The following is a 24,241-nucleotide window of genomic DNA, read 5'->3' as shown; positions in this document are numbered from 1 at the left end:
TAGCTGCCCAGGGCACAAGGGGCACCAAGGCCTGCTCGGGGAGGTGATGGAGTCACCACTCCTGGAGGTGTTTGAGGACAAACTGGACGTGGCACTCAGCGCCATGGTCCGGTTAACACGGTGGTGTTCGGTCACGGGTCTGACTGGATGACCTCAGAAGTTTATCCCAATTTAATTGATTCTGTGGTCGCTGTAGTCTCATTTATACTCTATTATTTCTACCCAGGAATCACAGGCCTGACCCTTTCATGACTTTAAGCAGCCCTCCAGCCCAGCGTCCCCTCCCTGTATGAGGGACAGGGCGCCGTCAACTCGCCGCAACGCAGGTGGCGGACGCACGGGCTTCTTCACCCTCTACCTCCGACCTTCAGCGCTTCACCCTCCGCTCTTTTTCCCATGTCTAAGGGGAATTGCCCAGGACCTCCTTGGAACCCAGGACGGACCGAACCGGGCGGTCCAGCTCCCCTCAGACCCCCCATCCGCTGCCCAGCCCCGCCGCCGCCATTGGCCCCCGCCGCGGCTGCGCTCGGAGCGCGGCCTCCCCTCCCCTCCCATCCCCTCCCGCCGAGCGGCGCAGGCGCAGCTGCGCGCGGGCGAGCGTTGGCCCCGCCCCGCCCCTCGCGGCCCCGCGCGAGCCGCGGCCGTTGTTGTCAGTCGCGGCTCGGAGGCGCAGCGGGAGCGGCCGCAGCGCCGGGTCCCGTCCGAGCGCAGCGCGGGCGAGGGGCGCCACCCGCCGCAGCCCCGCTGACCTTCCCCGCTGGGCTCTTGGACCCTCTCCGTCTCCTCCTCTGTCCCTCCTTCCCTCCCCGCGGAGCTCCCCGTCCCCGTCGCCGCTCCCGAGGGCAGTCGCAGCGGGCGCTGCCCATGCAGGGGGCGGCGCGGGGCGCGGCGCCCCGAGGAGACGCCGCCGCTGCCGCCGCTGCGGGCAGTAAGTTGCCGGCGGGGTTGGGCCGCGTTCGGCTCGGGCTGGGCCGGTGGGGTGTGGTGGGTTCCTTCCTCCCCCTCCCGGAGCCGGCCGAGCCCAATGGCGGCCTCGGCCCAGGGGGAGGAGGAGGCGGTGAGGGGACGTTTCCCGGCCGCCACCGAAGGTCGGTGTGTCGGTGCCGGCGGGGCTGGAGGGGAGGGCTCGGGGAAGGGAGGGGAGAAGCGGTTGTTTCTGCGGGCACGGCGCGCTCCCGGGATGCGGGTGTTCATGCGGGATCGGCGGGTCCCGGAATGCGGGTGTTCCTGCGGGGACGATGGGTTCCCCGGACGCGGCTGTTCCTGCGGGGACAGCGGGCTCCCGGGATGCAGGTGTTCCGCAGGGACGGCGGGCGGCCGGGAGCCTGCCGTGCGTGCCCCCGGCGCGGCGGAGTGTCCGTGCGGCACGGCCCCGTGTGACCGCGGTGACACCGGCCCCGCGCGGGTGACCGCGGTGACACCGGCCCCTCCGCCACTCCCCCGCTGCTGCTGCTGCCCGCGCCGGCCCCGCCGCGCGTGTTGTGCTGCCGGGAAGGGGAAAATAAAATAAACAAGCCAGGCGAGAGCCTCGGGTCCGGCCGCGGGTGCATTTTAGGGGAATGACGGTGCATCTCGCCCCTCGGAAGCCGGTGCGTAGCCAACAGGTTTGCCTTGGGCTCCTTGTGCCCAGAGCTGGAGCGTGCCCCTCCTCACAGAGGCTGGAAGTATCCCTCGTTCTTTGTCAGTACGTGCCGTGCTGCTGTCAGCGCACTCACTACGTTCAATTCACTGCCTAGAGATTAGTGTAGAAATCGGTAGAATAACTAGCAAGGTCCTGCACAGGGGTCTTTGTGCTTATTGTCAGGTGAGTTTTGCACTCAGGTGCTTAAATTAGTGGAAGATGATTTTCAAAATAGTTGATGTGCCGTCGTGGTAATAATTGAAGAGCAGATACATGTGGTTGGTTTTATTTGTTTTGGTTTGGGGTTTTTTTATTTTTTTTTTTTTTTCTAGTAAGTAGGGTTTTACTCAGTAGTCTGAGTAAAGTGTTGGAGATCATCCACTAGGGCAAAACCCCCTGCACTGGCCAGAGGATGGTTGGTGACAAAAGTGACCTATTTTCAGGTTGGATATTTTTATTGGTAGGAGATGCTAGTATACCTGTGAAGGAGAAACCTTTATATGGGATACACGCTTTGGATTTTTGCTTATTCATAAATAGTTTCTTCTTGATCATCTGACTTCCAAGAGCTTTTTATGAGCAGATGAGGGCAAAGCAGTCGTTTCTTTGGTGGTACCATTACAGTTCCTGGAGCAGCTGAAGCGTATTGTATGATTTTCAGCCATCTAGCATGAATGAAGTGCATGCAAATATGCTTACGCCTGCCCTCTGTAGTGCAGTCGCTACTTAGTCATATCTGCTGCTTTTTTGGAGTTGTTTATTGTGGATATATTTGGATCTTCAGGCTCTGGGGAAGGACCAGTTTAACGAATCTCTGCAAAGTGAAATCTGTATAGAAGTGTTCACTAGCAAATGTTTATTGTGTTGCAGTTAAGCATTTTTTTTAAGGCATGCACCATTAGGAACTGAGTTAAGGAATCCTGGGACTTTTTTGGCAGATATATCACAGATAGTGGGAAATTGGCTTGTGGGTGTTTTTGTACTATTGCTGATCCTTCAAAGGAATCTGAAACAAGTAAGAACTAACAATCATTGCCAAACAGTGCAGTCAAATTTTACCTTGTGAAACATGTCAAAATGTTTACTTAGACTAATGTCTGCCCCTTTGACTTCTAGTGCATACAATATCCAGATTAGAGGACTTAATAATAAAAACTAAGGGGGAGAAAGTCCAGTCTTGTCTCTTAATTTTCCTGAATATCCTAAATTATGAAAAAGGTGGTAGAATGATGACATATTTTTTTCAAGTGATAGGAAAAGGAAGCTAACCTGACTGCTGGGGCTTTGCCTGGTAGGCAAGGTAGCATCTACAACAGCACATTCATCTGGCTCCTTTAAGAGCATCTTTATGATCCACACTTGAGGCTTTCATCAAAAACCGGGAAAAGGGAGAATTGCATCTTTAGTGTACTTACTGTGTTATGGTTTTTGTTGTCATTTTACCCAACTGAGAAGCAAGAAAGTACAGTTTGAGCATGGGACACCCTACAGGTTACTGGTGTTCCTTGAAACATTGTGCTATGAGAACTGATACTGCCATGTGGTGTGGGTGGTTGCACTGTAATAAATAGTCTGCTTTCTGATTATTTTAAAGAAATAACATGTTAAGGGTGTGCATGCTAATACGCTACAGCAGATATTCTTTTACTTGCAGCAGTCATCTTGTGCACTGTTCTGACCAGCCTGGTCCCTTCTAACTGCCTTTGATTCATACTTGAATAATTCTTTTGCAGTCTACACCTTCAGTGTATCATTGTCCCTTTATCCCACTGGCAACTGTAATGCCAAAGTAGCACCTTTGTCTTGCTTGGCCTGCCTTGCTTTCAAGGGCACAATATCCTGGTGCAGCTACATTTTTTCCTCACAATGTGTCTCTTGTGAAATAATGTATTTCCTTGTCTGGATTCTCAAAATTTCACTGAAATGCTGTGGCTGTGAAACTTATTGGCGAACATCTGCCCATTCCTACTTAATTGTGTTTATGATTGTGTCTTAAAATAAGGAATCAATGAAACGTGGTTCAGATCAGGGATATAGAGCTGAGCTGCCATTTATGATGAATATAGTAATATTAAATTCTATAAGCTCTTAACTTTAGCAGCCTCTGAGGTTTGCCCATCTTCTGTGTCACATTATTTTCAAGCACTTAACTGGAATGCTACAGCTGCTATAATAATGTAAAGTACCTGTTGTTTTAATACACATAACAGTATTATGTAAGAGCTTAAGAGGATTTGAAAAAAACGTATATTCCCTTACAACTCTAGGATAATTCACCCTGGCGGAGTTCTAGTACACATAAGTTGATTGAGTCACGGATGTTAAGAACTTTAATGAGAAATAATTATACTTGCAAAGTATAAAACAGTGCATGTTCACTTTCTGAAAAGCTGAATCCCTCTGTTACAGTGATCTTCTACAACTGTGCTGGGACACAAATGTTACACTGTATTTGACAGCCTGTTTTCTTTTCTTTCTTTATGTATCATTGTGGGTTTTTCTGCAGCAGAAAGTTGCAGAAAAAGGAGTTACTGACTACTATCTAGTTACTGACTGGACTTTACTTGAGAGATGATGGCCTAGGCTTTATTATAATCTTAGTTCATGTTAAAGCGTGGCAAATTTCAGGTGTCTGGCTGTTCCTGATTAATTTGGGATGCTATAAAAGAGAATAAGGTATTGAAACTGAGTAACTGTTGGTTGAAGTCAACATATTTGTCAAGATTTAAGCAGTTTGTATCTTAGATGGAAAACACCAGTCTCATAGTGGCAACTTAAGTCAATTCAGTACTTGAATTTTGTGTTACCAGATTTATTGCTAATCAAACAAAACTATATGATATTTGACCTTGAAGATATTAAGAAATTTAATAGCAATTATTGTTGTTTGTAATAGGTACTAAGGGTATGCACACATATTTGCATCTGAACACTTGTGTTTGAGATGATGTGTGATGCTTTCACCTCCCTTGATATGGGAAGAAAATCATGTTTGTGGTTCTGAATTTACACAACAAAGATGTAGGTGTTAAAACAGGGCTAACATTGAAATGTTATGCCACACTGAAGTGTTCACTGATTAATGGCAGAATGTTTAGAGCTCCTCTTAATGGTCTTAGCTGCACTGCCTGGCATGACAAAATTATGTGGTAATGTTAATAAGTAGACATTGGAAAAAGGTGAAACAATTCTGAGAGTTCATGAACATGGAGTAGATGAAGCAGCTTCTCTAAAGGAGTTTAGTTTGGTGGAGAAATCGAGTTATCTGCTTTCTGCAAAGTTTCTGCAATAAGTTTCTTAGATATAAAGATTTAGTGTGCTGTCTAAAAGATAGTGATACTATCACGAATCACCTGATATGTAAAATATTTCTTCATCAGTTCATGTTCCTAGCTATTTTGGGGGAAGAAAAAAGAAGAAAAAAAAGAAAATATGATGGGATTTAGAATATTGAAAATCTTCAAAAATCTACTTGGATACTGTTTGTTAAGCTTGGAAAAGTATAATTTTGTGCTAGGGCGTCCAACGACCATGAGTTATCTCTGTTGCTTATACAATTGTTGACAGAAATACCAGATCTGGATTGCTTAAATGTACGAATGTCTGTAACTAAGATATCCATGCAAATTTTCTGTAGTTGATGAAAATTTTTTCTGTTAGTGGGAACTGCAAAACATGAGATTATCAGCTGAAACTAATTTTTCTATATGTTATGGCATCACAGGGTCTGAACAAAGTTTTATAACTGATTTACAGATATAGAAAGAAAGTACTAGCAGATATCACAAAACATGGAATAAGTACTTTTAAAAGACATTATCACACACTACTGTGCAGAGGATAATTTATGAGACGTGGCTATTCAGGAAGATCTGGTATTTTTCTATACAGTAATACTTCAGAAGCAGCTTCAGAGCTTAAGTGCTGTATTGCTGAAGCCTTTGGTATGTAAACAGGGTAATGTCTCCCTTTTTTTCTTTAAAAATGAAAGACCGCCGGCTGGCCTTTGAGAGAAGGCATAAGAGGAAAACAGATACAACATGAGATTAATTGCTCTTGGAGCTTTGGCTTGTGTGAGGACCTTAAATGGTGTAAAGCTATTGCTGAGTTCTTAAATCTATAGGGCAACTTGTATTTGTCTTGTGTAATACCTCCTCTTAGAAATGGAAAGTACCTTGTGAACTGCAGCAAATTATCAGCAAGGTTGTGAAAGTACTTTGGGCTTTTAACATATTTCACAATTGGAACCAGTGCCAGGAACTACCAGCGATGGGTTTGTCAGTGGCTCTCATAGTTCCATCAGTCTTAGTCTTGGCTCATAGTTCCATCAGTCTCTGTCCTCTTAATAACTTTGGGTCTAGTATGTAATCATCATCCCACTGGTACTGTCTTACTATTGCTTTGGGGTCTGTACATCAGCGTAGCCTCTGTTTTTTCTCATTCACCTGCTTGGAAAGAAAAAGGAAATAAACATTCTTGACTTGTAAAGGGGAGGCCTTGAAGGACCAATTCAGATCCAGTGGCTTCCTAAGTTGTCTGTATGGAGGGTGATTCTCACACCAACTATTAGGTGGAGTTTCTACAACACAGTTCTCAAATTTTAGTTTGCTTTTTGCTAGTGCTCTGAAGATCACTTACAACAGCTTAACTGCGTGAAAGAGGAAAGCTTATATTGTCTCTGGTTGGTGTTACTGCGCTAGTCTTAAGAAAAGAGATGGTAGACAGCAATCTGTAGATCTGAAAGTTTGGGAATTCCTTATCTAAGAAATAAATGTGTTTTTTAATTGATGATATCCAGAATCCTGCATTGTATCTTTTACATTTTCTTTTTCTCATGCATTTGATCTACTTCAAAGTGTCCTGCTCTTAGGTCATGCAGGCTCTCATCATTTTCTGTTATGAAATTCTGTTTGTAACTTTTTTCTTCTCAAATCTATAATAGTGCTGCCCTTCCCATCCTCCAACATTTTGTTGGCCCAGGAGCAATGTTTTACCAAGTTTATTGACCTGCCAAATATTTCTGCTGCTGGCTGTTTACTGAATAATGGACCTTAGATTTGAAGAATTCTTGTTGGCATTTTGCTTGTACTTCAATACTAAGAAGAGTTAAGTCTAGACATCAGTAGCTCTAATGCCTGCAATACATTCTAAAATGATGAAACACATTTCATTAGGGATTTCCCAAATGTTTAGAATGGCGAAACTTCATCAGCAATTGATGCCTCTTGTATCTTTTCAAAGCAAAATTCTACAGACTGTTTAAAACTAGGGAGTACAGTTAAGTTTTGCAGGTTAATTCTTCTTTTTATGCTTGTAACACAGCATTACTTGATAACTCTTCATCATGATCTTCATCATTTTAGAGGTAGTCAGTGCTGAATAGTAGAGAGAGTAGAGAGGTTTCCTGATATATCTTGACATGTCAGTAACACAGTAAGGGCTGGACATGGACCCTGATGCCTAACAGGAAAATGAAAGAAGTGCATGTGCACCTTGAAAAAAATCTATAGTGTTTTATCACGGAACTCACTGGGAGCAGGAGAGTTTATAGGGTTTGTCATCAGTGGAAGGGAAGATATGTGTGTATGCTGTGGTGCAGTCACATGAAGTAGAAAATAAAGCTTTAGAGGCCATTGCATATATACTGGCTGAGTTGTAACACTGCTGCCTCTGTGAATTGTTTTCCTCTGCCCCCCCAAAAACGCTGCATGTACAAAATGTTTGGCTGTAGGGTGAGTGTAGATTGCCATGGTTTCTTTGAGTACCTTTGAGTGGTAGTTGTGAAGGCCATAGGAAGGTGGAGGAAGAAGGGCTGGATCATGACACCTGTATGCAAACAGAAGGAGAATACACTTTCCTGGGGTACTGACTCCTATAGTGAGTCTTGAATACTCAAGAAATACAGGGTACTAGGAGCTTCAGAAGTTTGAAATACGCTCGAGGAGTTGCATAATGACAAGTTTTCAGGCCATGTGATATGCATTGAGTGTGGTTTTTCACATCACTCTGGCAATGCCTTTTGGCTGCTTCTAGTGCATTGGTGCTCCCTTATACCAAAGGAAAGGCGATAAAAAGTCCTCAGGGGGAAGGCAGGTTGATACATAAGTAAAGCTGTAACAGTGCCAGTAGTGGGTCATGCAATAACAAGACAAACTGTTTTTAAAGGTTCATAGATTACCCTGTAAAGACACCTTACATTAGGATGGCAGAAAAAAATTGGGAGGAAATATTGGAAAAAAAAAATAATTATACTTGCAGTTTATTTTACTGAGTTAATATGTTATTCATATTGCTCTCGGATTCCTATGATTTGTACGAATTATTTTCAGAGTGAAAGAAAAATTGCTTCTGAATCTCCATATTCTGTGTATATCAGATTTTGTATTTCTAGGAACACGATCAACATAAGTCTTACCATCAACATACAATTATGTAGTAAATAAATGATTGGTATAGATGCTGTTACTTATCTGAGATATAAGAGAGCAAAAGGAGAAGCAGGGTAAAACTTTAATCTCTCTGGTGGATGTATGTAATGTGTGCATCCACTGAACTATTCATTCTAAACTCCTGTTACAGAAAATGAAAGCATGTGCTTTTACAAAATGATTCATCTGATCTCTTAGGCTATCTGCTTTAGGGTGCAATTTGTTTTATCACAGACTCTTATCTGTGTTGACTGAATCTCCATTTATCGTGAAGGGAGACAGGAATGGTTAGCTGTCTGTGGACAGACAAGTCCCAGTGAAGATTACTTCAGCTTTTATGTCTGTTGGACTGATGATGCAGGGAAGTCTTTGCATTGATAGTTTTTCAACATTTTGTTTAAATGGGACCGTGAAGCTTCATTTTCTAAAGTAAGCTAATACACACATTAGGGTAAGATGAACTAGGCTGGTCTTACATGCAGTGTGTAATCTAATGAAACTTTTTGAATAGGGTGAATTGCTTAAAGAAAAACTAGTGTCTCTGAAACATGCTCCTTTTTCTAAACAGATCTATTCATCCATCTTTTAAAGATGGTTGAATCACAATGCTGTTGCTAAGCTTTTTAATAGGATGCATGTGATATTACAAAACAGCTCCTGCAGATCTCCATTAGGGGCTGTTTGCAGTGTTTTGTGGGATAGGTACATAAGCTTCTGTGGAAAGAAGGATCTGTTCTGAATTTATTTACTGGTAAATGTCTACACTGCATAAAATGAGTATTGGGGGCGTAGCTGAGTTCTGGTATAATTAGGGAAAAATGTATTTTTAGAACCATAATTAGCCACGTGGATTAAGCGCTGCTAATGGTTAGTTAACTCACCAACTAGAAAAACCAAACTCTAATGCTGAAAGATGAACTTATCAGGGGTTTAACATAATGTGAATGAAAAGACAGGTAAATATTTTCTGTGATATAGCTGTCTTAAATGCTTTTTTGCAGGCTGTCATTTGGCTTGCTGTTAACATGTGGCTGGTGGAAATTTTGCTTGTTGTCTGCTTTAGTTGGAATTGCTTCACTTGGGAAAATGTTCAAGAGATCACACTGTAAACTGGATCACCAAAATGATCCATCATTAAAAGTAATCCTGTTTTGGAGGGTCATGGCAAAACTAGAGGCTTGTGTGGTTTCATTTGTAGTCAGCCCCAGAAGTTGTACTGTTGTAACTAAGGAGACAACAACAAAGAGGCTCAAAGAGGCTCAAGCTTGAAATAGTGGATCCTTAAGTACTGTCAAAATTCTACTTTCTTAGTCTTAAGAGAAACTGAGAAAAAGAAACTGCTCTGAAATGTATTGGTATGGCAACTGTGCTCCTTTAGATAGCATATTTAAATTGTAACCAAGGCTTGCATCTATATACACTGTGACATTTTTGCATCCACTTCCTACTACTGAACAATTCTAAACTTTAGTACTTTCCAACCATGTGTTACATCTGAGATCTCTGTATTTAGCGGTAGGAGCTTCATCTATGCAGATTTATTTTAAAACTACAGAGTTAAGGGTTAGTTGGTCTGTTATTGTGGAGACTTTAAGTTAAACTGTTTATGAATTTGCATTAATTTCGTTAAAGCTAATGGGGCTGCAACATTAGTAAACATAGTTTATCTTCCGTTTCTGTAAGCTCTTATCCTATTGATTACTCTCTGATATATTTCTCCATTGCTTAACTGTAACTGGGTTTTGCTGGAATTCTGTTGACAGGTTGATTTTTATGTGTATTCTGTGATTTAAAGTTGAATCACTTGTTGAGCTTGTACAATGATGGTTGAGAATGTGCCAAGTGAACAAAGTAATGAACATAAATCTTTCCTTACTGCTGAGTGTTGCAGTTGAATTCAGACAAGCTGTCTTTAATTTGTGTGCTCCAGTTTCCCTTTAATTTCTTTAATCTAGAAGCAGTTAGGAGTCAGATTAGGATGCTGTGGAGACAGCAGTACTATAAAGCAGGTTTGTGTGTGGGGTTTTGTTATTGTTGTTGGGTTTTTTTAAATGCTGGCAATCTCTCCAGGAGTGAGACTCTGGAGTTGCATGACCATATGGGGCACAGCTGATTAATATATCCCCTTCTGCTTCATACAGGCTAAGATTAGGTGGTTTATGTATGTACATGGACTGGTTTTCATTAGTGTTCATTTTGGGGTTAGGTCAGTATGATGGAACATTACACAACTGTAAAGCAAAGTATTGCTTGGAAGCATTGTTAGTGTGCAGTAGTAGTGAAAGAACCCTCAAAATGGCCTAAGAAAGTAGAATAGAACAAACCAGAAAATGAGTAGAGATAGGTGAGAGGAATGCTAAAGCCTGTGGAATAACCTCTGCAAAAGGATTTATAGACTAGGATTAGAACAAAATTGAGTTGAAGCTAGGAAGGAAGGAAACTAATTCTGAGTTGCTTGAGGCAAGGTAAATGGAGTATGATGGTTCTTGTTTTGGAACAGATGGTGAATGAGAAGATGCACAAATTATCAAGAGATTAAAAACAAACAAGAGGAAGTGGTTCTTCTCACAGCACATAGTTAAGTTAGTCAGCTCTGCTGCAGTATGTTCTTGATGCTAAAAATTCACATGCTTTAATAAAGCACCTGCCCAGTTTCACAGGGAGGGGTGGAGTAGAATCCATCAAGTGCTATTAAACACAAACCCACTGCTCTCAGATGTAAAGAAGTTTTTGAGTCTCTGAAAGATAAGGAGAGTTTTATTGTTTATTGTTGTATTTGCCATTGTATTATGTTCCCTATGCGTTCTGTAATAGTTCCTACCAGGAAGGAGAGTGGGCATTTCGCTTAATGTAGCTTGCTTTAATTCAGTTTTGTGCTTTTTTGAATAAGGATGGGATGTTGTTACATGGGAATGGTAGGGGAAGCTCTGTAAGATGAGCAGTTTGTGAAGTGTTGGGAAGCAGATATGCCAAACATCTTCTAGTGGAGTGGTTTTTGAAAGAGCATGTGAAGCATAGTGCTTAGTAGCAGAATAAAAGGGTGCATACAGCAACACAAAACCCAGTGAAGTTTGTTGAAGCTTGATGACTATCTTTAAAGAAACACAAAACCCCAAACCTCAATGTTTACTTTGTTTGTTATTGTATTAATGCTTGTTGTACTTAACCCTGTTCCTTGTCTGGGTTATGACGTTTTGGAAGTTAATTGATTTCATTCAAATTTTACAGGCGTGGAGGTCTCAAACTGAATTCTATGGGTTTTGTGGAAGCAGACAGCTGGATAGAGAAGAGGTTGTACCATGGCTCCAGCTGAGAGAAGCAGTAAGGTGAGCTTGTTAAACATCACAGAATCCTCATAGGACCCCCAGCCTTGTAATTGAATTCATATGAAACCAGGTTCATTAGTTTCACTGTCTGTGAAATAACTTGTTTAGCAGGGAGTGTTTTTAATCTAATGCTTACATTTCAACTTGAGAATAACTAATGTAAGGGGCTGTTTGGTTGCCAGCTTCCTTTTCAAAGTTTTTCTTTTTGAAGTTCAGTTTTGAAACTGAAAATATATTCTAAAGAGCTGTTTTTTCTGTATTTTAGAGTTGGCAATGAGCCATCTAATTTTCATATTTCTAACTGCTTTGTACTCAAAGTTGGAGAAATGGTTAGCTTTTTGATAGCTACAGTTTTTTTTTTAAACCTCAATCTAAGTTAATACAGGAAAAATTCTGGTAGGTTTTGTATGTGGAAAAACAAAAAAAGACAATGGGACATAAGACCTTCAAAACTAGTTTTGAATATGAATATTTTGTAAGTTTGGTCTTGTTTGCTTAAATGCCAAATACCTGGTAAGCAGGAATTCACTACACAAAAGCTGAACTCTTCTTCCCCTTCTCCTCACTCATTCCCAGGCCTGATGAGCATATGCAGCCTACCTCCAAACTTTTTATCACCAGTTTGTGTAACTTCAGCCAAAATATTTACCAACAAGTTTTATTTACCACTGAGTGCATCCAACCCAAATGTTTCATTTCAGCCTTCAAAGCTTTGTTCCCTTGCTGTAATTACAGTATTGATTGATAATGCTTAAGCTAATTAGAGTAACACAATTAAGTATTGTATGTTACTTTACTAAGTAGAAAGCTGTTAAAAAGGGGGAGGTAAAAGTCCCAAGTCATGCCATCTGAACTTTGTATTAAAGGTGTTTCATGTGCAATATGAAGGGATGTGCCAAAAAAGGGATGTGTTAAGTATGTTCCTCTTGATATTCTGTGCTGCCCAGCTGTTTTATAGTATATCTGGAAAAGGTACAGATTTCAGCTTTGCCAGTTTTAACAGTCTTTATAACATCGAGTTCAAGTGCTGCTTGAAATGTTTCTGACTCGTGACAATGAAGGCCACTAAATTTGTGACAAGTTTTCATTACTGAAGTGTTAAAACTCACTTTCTTCGAGCATACTGATAATGTGGTGTCAGAAATCTGCAAGTTAGCACAGCCTGCCTTACTAAATCCTTTGCAAAAATTTCTGAACATGATTTCATAAATAGTAATAGTTCTGTAGTAATGTGCTAATGTAACCTGGGGTAATTACAGGATAATAATTTTGCTTACTTTTATACAAGTATGTAATCTTGTCTCTTTGTTTTTAGGTATGCTTGGCAGTGATTATGGACTATTTATTTGCATCAGATACTCTTATATGAAAATACCACGTTTCCAAAGAGCTTAAATATTATTTCATCTTCTGAAACAGAATGGCAGGCTTCAAACGAGGATATGATGGAAAAATTGCAGGATTGTATGACTTGGATAAAACTTTGGGCAGAGGCCATTTTGCTGTGGTCAAACTTGCTCGGCATGTCTTTACAGGTGAAAAAGTAGCAGTAAAAGTCATTGACAAGACCAAACTGGACACTCTTGCCACTGGCCATCTCTTTCAGGAAGTCAGGTGCATGAAATTAGTGCAGCATCCCAACATTGTGCGGCTGTACGAAGTGATTGACACCCAGACAAAGCTTTATCTCATCTTAGAGCTAGGGGATGGCGGAGATATGTTTGATTACATCATGAAACACGAGGAAGGTCTCAATGAGGATCTGGCAAAAAAATACTTTGCTCAAATAGTTCATGCTATATCCTACTGCCATAAACTGCATGTAGTTCATAGAGACTTAAAACCAGAGAATGTGGTTTTCTTTGAAAAACAAGGACTTGTGAAATTGACTGATTTTGGCTTCAGCAACAAATTTCAGCCTGGAAAGAAGCTCACCACAAGCTGTGGATCTCTTGCCTATTCTGCTCCTGAAATTTTACTTGGGGATGAATATGATGCACCAGCAGTGGGTATGTATGTCTGCTTTGAATTCAACCAGTAATCTATAAACATAAATACCATGATCTTGTACCTCTGTGTTCTGTTTCAAGATAATGCCAAATATGGAAGGCAGCTAATTGGCAAGAAGCAATATAACCTTGATGAGCTGTGGATGAGGTCATGTTGGAGCAGCTCTGTTTAGAGGATATACTCAAACATTCTCGAATATGCTTTAAAATTATTTTTGTATGAAATGGTGCAATTGTATAGATTGCAATTATTTTTTTAAAATTAATAATAATGTGGATGCAATGAGTATATTTGTAAATACTGTGTTAGAGAGAACCCATCATCTTTTCTGAAAAGTTGCCTGTTTCGAATTTATTTTTGACAAGACCCCACACTCCCTTGCACCCAGCCACGAGTGACTTTCTTTGCTCAATTTAGTCATGTAAGAATAGCATTGTGAGCCCAGGCTGCTTACATGTTCTGCTGCAAGGTGGTGGGAAGCCATGTGTACCAAGTACTAACTCAGCTATCGAAGGAGGAGACAGGGAGTTAGGTTAGAGAAAGCCTCAGCTCCCTCTATCCCACCTCTGCCCTTTCATTGTCTGAGAACCAAAAGTATTGGATGAGTTCTCAGTTGCTCCTGATTGTGTAAAAGATAAAAGAAATAGTAATGTGTAAATGAGTCCACATGTTTCTAGCTGCAAAGTGGAGTGTGCAGGGTGGACTGCTACATGTAATTCTCTTGCTGTCTCTCTTAGGTCTACTGCTTACGGTAGTAGAAGTAATTTAGAGTCTTTTTAGAATAGCTGTAAACACTGCTGGGGTCACTGAATATTGTCCTGTAGTCATACAGATTGCTTAAATCTGTTAGTTGAGGTACCGCTCACTTCCCCAGCAGGTGTAGGCACATATAATTGCAAATGGTGCTTCAAGAATAGCCTCTGGTAGTCAATAGCCTCTTGTTTTTATCTGATACTTTCATGGGTGTTATAGCACCCATTAGGACTCTGTACATGGCTCTGTGTGTTTTGTTATGTTTTATAGTAGTGACTGTAGTGATGGTTTAAATTAAGGCAGAGTTGTCCAGGTTTTTGCTAATTTTCCTGAGGTGAACAATCAGCTAATTTTGTGTCCTGACAGGAACACTGTTGAACTACAATTCTTGCATTATTTTTAAACATAAATATTTTTAGCTGTTAGGTAAAATATTTAGGTTCTTTGCCTAAACATTTGAATAGCACTTTGTGGCTTCTGTCTTTGAATAGGTATTGTACTCTGGGTTTTCCAGACTTGAAAGTACTTTCCCAAGTGTGCTGTAATTAGGAAATTTGGATCTTTGTTATCTCTGGGTTTGCAAATTGATGTTGATGGTACAGTGATACTTTACAAAATAATTTCTGTTTGGAGTCAGATGATTCAGATGAGTTGATTCTGGTTTTATTAGAGGCAAACTAGAGCTCCTAATTCCTGAGTTTTTCTGTGTTCTCTTATCTCCTCTTGAGAATTTCCTGCAGGATGAGTGTAACTGACAGCAGTGGCCTTCAAAACTAGATGGAAAAGTGCATTTGTTAATTACAAGTTATACAATGCCTTATGTGAATTATTTCTTGAAAAATGGAATAGCAGTCAAATTTTGGAGGATGAGCAGAAAATTAGGTTTTGATGTTGCTGCCCAGTTGAAGATGCTTGGAAAAAGGAGGTGTGTGGAGATTAATGGGGGAAGGGGAATTAGGAGTGTTATGACCAGATGGTCCAAACTGAATTATATAGTTAACAAATCATGCTTTGGACCTCTTAATGATAAATGTAATAATGTTTGTTAGAGGACTTTGTAAACAACTAGGGAGGTAAGCTTCTGAATAGTGCTAAAAGAAAATTTTTGAATGGATTCAGAGAGAGGGAGGACTGGTTAATATGGTGTGTATCACATTAATATGATTGATGTGAACAGTAGAAAAATTAGGAAAAAATTTAACTATTTAACTTTTAACTAGTGTCTAAGGATGCCAGTTATTTTCTATTTCTGAGAATATTTAAATATCCCTCCATGGTTAGTTCTTGCTTACTTATTCCCCAGTATGCTGTCTCAGCTGCTGGATACTTCAAACTTCAGTCCTAGTTGAGCAATTGCAGTGGTTGTATCCTAACATTTTAGTGGCACGTTTTTCATCACTTTGTAATGCACTATGAAATCTTTCTGAAGTATTGTCAGTTACTAGAGTAAAAATACCAAAATTTACTATAAGATTCCAGTAAGATTATGACCTTGAAGGGTCTGGATTTTACTTTTCTAACTATAGGTAAAAAGGTAAGATACACTATACAAATTTTCTAAATATGATTTATGTATTTTAAATACAAAGATCATGGGGGGGAAAAACAGGGCCTTTTTTAAAGCCCTCTTTCCCCCAAAAGAAATCTTAAATGTAGGTTTAGGAAATCTGTCACTAAAATTGTAATTATGTAACTGAGAAATGAGCTTCTGCAAACCTTTCTTAAACTTGAAAGATAAACTTTCATGCTAGGATGAGATTGTACTTGTGGGCTAGGAGTATGTATAAATTCAAAAATAGAAATTTTCAAGAAAGAAATTTCATCAGGCATATTGTGATGCCAATAATGTGCAAGGTGTGTGTGTATAGCTTGAAATAGTGGTGGAGTGCTGTGAGCTCATTCAGCTGTTGGCTGAATGGGGCTATTAATATTGCCATAATAGTGACTGACAGTGGCAAAGATCCTTCCACCACTTAGGATGAAATTACATTACAACTGAACCAATCTAAAAACTTATTCCTTAGTAAAAAGGAGGTCATGCTTTCCCCAGTGCAGTGACATGGTCATGCCCCCTTGTGAGCATCTGACCACTTGAAATCTAACTCAGTTTACAAAAATGACAAATTGAAATGGATTCCCCTGCTTACACTCTGTCCGTATTAAAGCACCTTCGCATTCATTGTGTTTTTAAAACCCCATGCCTGATGTTATTTATGCAAAATTATTGCAAAAATTATTGGAACTAAAACTGATCAGAGTCTATGATGAGGTTTTTTTGGCCAAAGAGTTTGCCACAAATGTGGCTTTTTGGATCTCTTATGAATAATATTAGAATGGGTATATAAAGGAAGATAATTTACATTTTCTTTCAACAAACAACTGAAATATTTAGGGCAAGTCTTTATTCAGTTTTATGCTTAATAAAGAGAATAGAAAAGCTTGCTTTTTGAAAACAACTGTTTCAGCTAGTTGAGGATTAATCTGCCCTTTGTGATGTCACTTGAAAGTTTGCACACTTGAAAAGAGCCTAGTTAATTTAGGTGTCTCATTTCCTTTGGTGTTTAATGCTGTAGTTAAAATGATGCAAGAGGAATATTGGGCAATGATCATATGTTCCCAGGGCTTGTCAAAAAGCTGAGTGAGTTAGATAATGAGAAGTTCTGTTGCTTGTAATTTCCCGTGGTTTTTTCATACTTAATTAAAATTTGTTCCAATCAAAGTGAGAGGATTGTTGTTGGACATAAAGTTCATTTCCTAAATCAATGGATGTGCTGCTTTAGATCAGAGTTCTGTCTAGAGCAGTGGTGTGCTACCATGAGCTCCATCAGTATTTAAAAGCTGATAACTACAGATGCGAAAGAACTGTGTACTTCTGGTAGTACTCTTCCTTTTGCTCTACCACCATCAACAGAAATTGGATCATTAAATAAATAGAAATTGCCTCTTTCCTAGGTGATAAAATTTAGTTGGAGTTTTTTAGATGAGTTGATTCTTTCAGAGGAGGGCAGGTTCTATTTTAACTGCTTGGCATCTCTACAAAGTGTGTGTGAAGTGCTGTGTAGGCTACAGTAAGACATAGACACTTGTGATAAGTTCATGTTATTGTAGTTGGGTATTTTGCAAATGCATGGAAACATTTGCAGAGTAAATTCATTCTTCTGGGCATAAAAAATGGGCAAATTCAGATTGTAGCATTGGGATTTTGTATATTTGAGCACAGTGCTTTCCTAAAGCACAGTTGAGCACTGGCCTTTAGGAAAGCACTGTAATACACAAATAACATTGCAGTTACCATCACAGTTACTTGGCATTGCAGTTTGTCATCACAGCAACACAGAGAATGGTGGCAAGATGTTCTTCATAAAAGACACGACTACCGAGAATATTATGGCTGCTGTAGCTCAGTGCTACTCAGCTGGCACTTTGTAGTCCAAATGCAGCTTGCTGCTGCCCTGGAAGTTGCAGATAACTTCTGCTGCTTTAGTAGTTAGACAGGGGCTTGCACAACTCAGACCTGGATATCTTCTGTCAGTATGGTAAAACTACGCATTCATTACCTGGTCATGTGTTTTTGATTGCAGAAGGAAACGGGCCTTGTTATACAGACTCTCTGCTTTCCTGAGATGGTGATACACTGCCTTTAGACCCACTTTGTGTCTGTTGGAATTCTTTTCTTTCCTTTTTGCATCAAGCATTTGCAAGGGCTTTTTACTTAAATATAGTATTGCTGGAGTGTGCTTAGTGTTTCCAAGCTTCAGCCATGTTCACAGGGTGCTTGAGCATAGCCAGCTAGCCCCAGTGACCCTGTGTGGCCTGTGTGGAGCTGGTTTGGATGTTCCTGGGTGTGTATAACACTTTATTCTCAAACTGAATGACTAATGTCAACCTGTGGCTATATACAGTAACCTTTTGCACTAAAAAACTACTGAATATAAGATTTGACTGACTGGTAATAAAAAAGAAGGTTGTAAGATACTTGCAGATCATAAACAATATTGAATAACTGAGCATACCTGGCAGCATTTTGGAGTTTGAGTATGCTCAAAATCAGATTATAGCCAAGTTCTCAGCAATTAGAAGCATTTCTCTGCTTGTTTGGTTTAGAAAATCTCCCTTGTCGTTATATTTCAGCACTTCAGATCATTTATACTTAGATACAGTATGGAATGATCTTGAGGCTGGAAGGGCTCTGAAAGTGTTGTGATACTTGGCTGCTTCCAGTATAAGGTGTGCCTCCCCTTCTGTTTTGCTTGCATCAGTGCAGAGCTACCCCTTCTCCTGTGCTGCACTCTGCTGCATGGCTGGCCCTTTGATGAACTGACTGTTAGCAGCTAACTTGACAGAAAACTCTTAGAAAGCCAAAAACTGACAGAAAAGCTGCTCTCTGCAAGCTTAAACTTCTGCCAGGTTAGCAGAGCTGCATGTTCCCTTAGGATGGAGTGGAAGAGGTGCTGCACAGGAAGTGAAGGGAAGGAATCTGGACCTTGGAGAAGAGTTCTGGGGGAGAGGGGTAGGACCTGTCTCTTGAGTTAGGAAGTTTAGGTAATACCAGCTCTGCCTGGCTCACTTACTTTCCACCTTCTGTGTAAGAGAAACTCTTTTGACTGAAATTCATCATCATTGCCAGTCTATTTTTAGGAGAATTGTACACTCTAGTTCTTGGCTTCAAATGTTATTTGAAGCAAAACAGAAGAAACTGATGCATTAGGTGTATTTTGTTCTGCTGTGTTCTCTAGTGTACTGGTGTTAGTGGCCAAGCTTTTCTGCTTAACTTTGCTTTGCTGTGTGTCTCATCATACTGCTGAAAAAACTGAGTCAAATCAGAAATTAACTTTTTATACTTTTTAGAAGGGGCAAACAGAACGAATTGGTTGTAGAACACTTTTAGAAAGTCAGAGTTTTGAGGATAACAAAGTATTTATGTTCTTGCATGCAAATAGTGAAGTTTATTTTTAATGAAATGGGAGTTCAGTTTTCATGCAGTTTGCTATCCTTTGGTTCTTTTTTTCCCATCAATCTAATTACTGTACTGACCAGAAACTATTTTTAGTGCTTAAAATTGAGGATGTTACATTGCAAGTATTGGAGCCTTGCATTGGGAAGTGAAGCTTTGATGTGATGGGCTGCAATGAACAAGGGGAATCTGTGACCCTGATAACTTCTCAGTAAATCTGAGCAAGTTAATATTTATCAAGTATAATTTAAGTTCTGTTCTGGATTACTTTATGCAGAAGTTTCCATGCATTCACCAGCAAACTGCTGGATGAAGCAAAGAATAATTTATCCAAGTGAAACTACAGAGACGCAGTCAAGATAGGCTTCAGTTACTGCTATATCAGCTAAACTGTAATTTAAATACAGAGATACAGTCATGTTGCTCTGTTCATGGGAGAACTGTTTTCATAGTATTTCAAGCTGCTGTTGTGCAGCAAGGTTTCGTTATGATGAATACATCTCCACAGCCAGGAAGCTTAATTTCATCTATCTTTCAAATATATACTCAGATTAATTATTTCCAGCCTGTGGCTGACTAATTTGGCAACACAGATCTGGTGGGACCAAAATCAGTGGTGTACTACCTAGTTATAAACCAGATGCCCAAGTTTTGCATTCATGTGTAAAGCTGTATTCAGATGTTAATTTTTTCTAAATAAAGTACAAATTATGCATTATACAGCTAAAATGTGTAGGAAAAGATAGTTCATCCAAAATCATGAAGAATTTTTAATATACCAGAAGCAAATTATCTTTATATACCAAAAAAATAACAAAGTCATTGCAGTGAAACATGTGCAATAGCCGTATGTGCTGTGTAGACTTTGGTATGTCCAATGATTTTGAAAACATATTTTATAAAGAAGAAAACTTCCTTTTATTTTTAACTAATTATTATTGGGTTTTATTCTGGCTAATTATTTTCTGGAGGAGTAGTATTGGAATTCATGCAGAAAATGTTGGTTTAGTTTGTTTTTTTAATATAGATTCAGTGACTTTTTTGGCTGACCAACATATATCAAAGGAGATAGAATATATTTTTAAATGCAAAACTGATGATTTGGAGTAAAACAGGCTATTTTGGAAGAAAGGAATGCATGTGTTCAGTAAGACCTTTCAATGGTGATATTTTCTGTTAAAATACTGAAACCTGAAATGTATTAGTAACTAAAAAAAACCAGTTGTTTTTATTTTAGTGGTTTTATTCAACCAGCAAAACCCATGCTATGGACTTCAGGGAAAAATCATGAAATCATAGAATGGTTTGAGTTGGAAGGAACCTTAAAGACCATGTATTCCCAACCCTCTGCTCTGGGCAGGGAACCTCTCACCAGAGCAGGTTGCTCAGAGTGCCATCCAGCCTGGCCTTGAGCACTGACAGCAGATGGGGCATCCATAACTTCTCTGGACAGCCTGTGCCTCACCACCTTGACAGTGAAGAATTTCTTCCAAATATCCAATGTAAACTTGCCCTCTCTCAGTTTAAAGTCATCGTCAGCCTTTGTCCTGTCACTCCATGCCCATGTGGAAAGTCCCTCTCCAGCTCTTTTGTCTCCCCAGGACCTTCTCTTTTCCAGGTTAAACCACCCCAACTCTCTCAGGCTGTCTCCAAAGGAGAGGTGCTCCAGCCCTCTGATCATCTTCATGGCCTTCTCCCTGCAGCAGCTCCGTGTCCTCCTTATGCTGGGGCTTCCAGAGAATGAGTACTGGCTGCCAGACTGAATGAGAACAGGAATCACTTCTGAAGATATGACTTAGTTACTGATGATTGTGTTGTCTTAGTCAAGGGAGATAACTTAGAACAGACTGTTTCACCAGACAGATAATCTAATTAGGGAAATAATTTGCTAAATGCCATTTGCTATTTATGCTCTTTTTTTGGAGGGACAGGAAAGGAAAAGATTTTCCTTCATGCTCTTGTCTGTTATGTGTACTAATAGTAATATAGACGGGATTTTTATTGCTTTAAAACAAAACCCCCATTCTGAATGTTAATTTAAAAAATGTTAGCCTTGATTGTGGATGGTTTCTTCCTCAGCCTTCAGCAAGGGAAAAATAAATGCCATTATAGAAAGACGAAAAAAGTTGGGTTAACAGATGGTAGCCTCTCTGAGAACTGGAGAGGTCAATATATGAGTTTATTCAAAGTCTTTTTCATTAAAAATTAAAGCATGAAAGAATAGTTAAATCAGCTAAAAACTGATTTTCTCTGAAAAAGTAATCCTTATTCTTTACTCTTACACTTGAAATTTTACTGGTCCAGTTTGAGCATATTCCAGATTTTTCAGTAGTCTTTGCACATGCCAGTGTAAAAACACTTGTGATATACAGAAATGCTGAACTCTTTTTTTCACAATTATTCTCTACCTTCTCACTACTGACTTTATGCAAGGGCTGCAGCTTTTAAAGATTTTTAGCTTATACAGGAGTGGAAATACTTCTCATACTCTCTTTTAGAAGCACAAGTATATCAACAAGCACCATTCAAATGATTCACTGGTATGATACCAGCTTTTATCTTTTGTACTGTTGTATATAATGTTTTATCACTATTTTTAGTAGAAGTCTCATTTTCTACAGTGTTTCACCTGTCATTTGAATTTTTACTCTTAAATTGTGTTTTGGTTCTTCAGACAGTTCTGTGAAGCTGTGCTATACTTTGAGTATTCATTCATATTCCCTCAGCCTATTCTGTGAACAGGTTCTTGAATTCCAGCTTGTAACAGGCATGCTTGCCACTTATCCTTGTGAGCTGCCAGCCTGTACCTGCTCCTGAGCCCATCACAATTCCACCCTCCAATCCACATGAAGTAGTTCACCTCGGGGTTTTTGTGTCTTGAGCTCAAAAGAGCAGTCTGCAGGTCTCAGTTGTTCCCCAGCCCTGAACATCCCCAGAGTGCAGAGATACTGATGATTTCACATAGATGTTTTTCCTATTTAGCTTTGCATACAAGAACTAGGTATTGAAGTGCTGGTGTGTTGACTCTCTTCTAAGGCTTGCATTCAGCAGGTCTCTATGGATTTGGCTTTCTTCATGAAATGTGCTCTAAAGAGGTAGCAGCAGCAGGGGGAACCTTCTTCAGTGCCTTAACGCAGACTGCCCATAATCCTGGAAATTGGGGTCCATTTCCACCCTTCTTTTATCCAGTCTGTTTGTTGACAAAATAAACATGTAAACACCTCTGTCATCTCCATAAAAGTGGGTTTGTTTCCTTTTAGCTTAAGTGGCTCCTAGTAGAAAATAACTATAATGTTCAGCTGTTACAGTAAATCATGTGAAGAGAAATTTGTAAAACCTGGCTAAATTTACTCAATATTACAAATCACGTTTGAAGAAAGAGACTTTATGTAGAAACATACATCTTATCAGCTGAGCAATATACACTGTAAACTGTTAAGCAGTTCTAAATTTAAGTTAGGAGGGAAAAAATCAACCCTTTGCCCATCAAGGTCTGAAATAAACAACTTCAGTACGTAGACTCAATTTACATTATGTATGTAAATGCAAATATGTCTATTCCAAAATGAATATGGATTTTTCATTGCTTAAAATCACAAGTTCATATAGCATATATAAAGTGTGACAAATGTCTGACTGAGGAACAGTAGGAAATTGAGGGAATATGAAGGTATCACTTAAGTTGTAACTTGCTGAAGTCCTAAGTACTTATTTTAGGAATAAATCACAAACTTCAGAAAGCAGTAAGTGGCCAATGAAATGGTGATGCAGATGAATATGGATAACCTTTGTGCAGTGTGCAAACTTGAACGTGACAGATGTTTGACCACCCCGTGTTCAAGACAGGCGTAGCACAGACAGCTAGTGTTGTAACTTGGTTTCTATGGCAGTGACTTCATATTATGCAAGGAAGTTGCATATACACAGCCCTGGTTGTCATGGTTCATGGTCCTTTTCTGATTATTTAATGACTTGGAAAAGAAAAAAATATATTCTCTACTGCAGCTAGTTACTACTGCCTTTATTCTTATTTTATTCTTTGTCATAGCAATGACAATTTCAAGTTAACCAATTTAAAGGCTAAATTATATCTTGAGATCTTCACAGGACTTTTGAGACACCTTGATTTTTGTCTACTGCAGAATAGAACTGTGCCTTCCTTTACTATAACAACTTGAAGTTTTGCAGGTGATTAAGAATGCTAAATGCATGCAGCATGTTGGGCCTAATTCCTGCTTTTCCATCAGTTTTCTAAAGAGCGCACATTAGATGACCTTTGAAAGGCAGAAATAAGCAGTTTCCATAAAGCCTTCATCTGCTAATTGCTAGTTACTAAGAGTAGAAAAAGAACTTGAAATTGTGAAAAATGATTGTTTGAATCTGCACTTTAAGGGTGGTCTCTGTAACCCTTCTCTTCCTTGTGTTCCTTCAATTAAGGGTCTCAAATCTAGAACTGGCACTGACACTGATTATGACAGGACAAAGTTCTGGTAATGAACACTGTTGTGTATGGCTTTGTGTATTGCTTGGGGAAATAATAAAATTTGGTAAATATCATAAAGTAACCTCTGATTATCCTTTACTAACTTCTATAAGACAACCCTACTTAAAGATCCTGCATCTTTCAGCTAGATTACACTATTCTGGAGTAGAAGAATTCTCCAAAATTAACTGTGATTATTACACTAAATGAGTGAACAAAAATTGTATATTTAGAGAACAGAGCTATACATTTAAGTGTTTTTGCAGTATATTTTCAAAATTTTGAATTTTGAATTTGACTGAAAAATGTGCAGCTGTGTTAACAAGAGCCTCGTTAAAGGTGGCATTGCATCAGTCATCTGGTTGGTTGGCTTTAGTTGCATGAGGAGTTGCAAACAATTGATATGGTCTGGTTAAGCTGTGGCAAGAAAAGGGACAAGGAATCAACCCCTGTTTGGAGAGTTTGCATGTGAAGGGGCAGGACAGAACTCTTGAATGTGTTCTCTTAGTACACCTGCAGACATCCAAATGGCTCTGCTTCCAGAGATGAGAGGCTTGCTGTAATATGGTATTGCAGGGCTTGTGAAGGTGTTGCTAAGATGACATCTGTCGTGTGACATAACAGGGTCTGCACTAAGCCTCCCAGTGATTTTTCAATGTTACATGT

At 39.7% G+C, this 24,241-nt stretch overlaps 1 protein-coding gene across 1 annotated transcript in view; it reads left to right on the top strand.

Annotated features, from left to right (window-relative positions):
- Positions 1-596: 596 nt before the first annotated feature.
- Positions 597-24,241, top strand: part of SNRK (SNF related kinase) — a 40,032-nt gene continuing 16,387 nt past the window's right edge. The window contains exons 1-3 of the mRNA XM_074539261.1: positions 597-928; positions 11,278-11,375; positions 12,691-13,384. Coding sequence (XP_074395362.1) covers positions 12,796-13,384 — 589 coding nt within the window. The 5' untranslated portion in view covers positions 597-928; positions 11,278-11,375; positions 12,691-12,795. The remainder of the gene's footprint in view (positions 929-11,277; positions 11,376-12,690; positions 13,385-24,241) is intronic.

This window comes from Zonotrichia albicollis, chromosome 1 (genome assembly GCF_047830755.1).
Source record: "Zonotrichia albicollis isolate bZonAlb1 chromosome 1, bZonAlb1.hap1, whole genome shotgun sequence".
Lineage (NCBI taxonomy): Eukaryota > Metazoa > Chordata > Aves > Passeriformes > Passerellidae > Zonotrichia > Zonotrichia albicollis.
The sequence above is the reverse complement of the archived record's forward strand: the minus strand, read 5'-3'. Positions and strand labels throughout refer to the sequence as shown.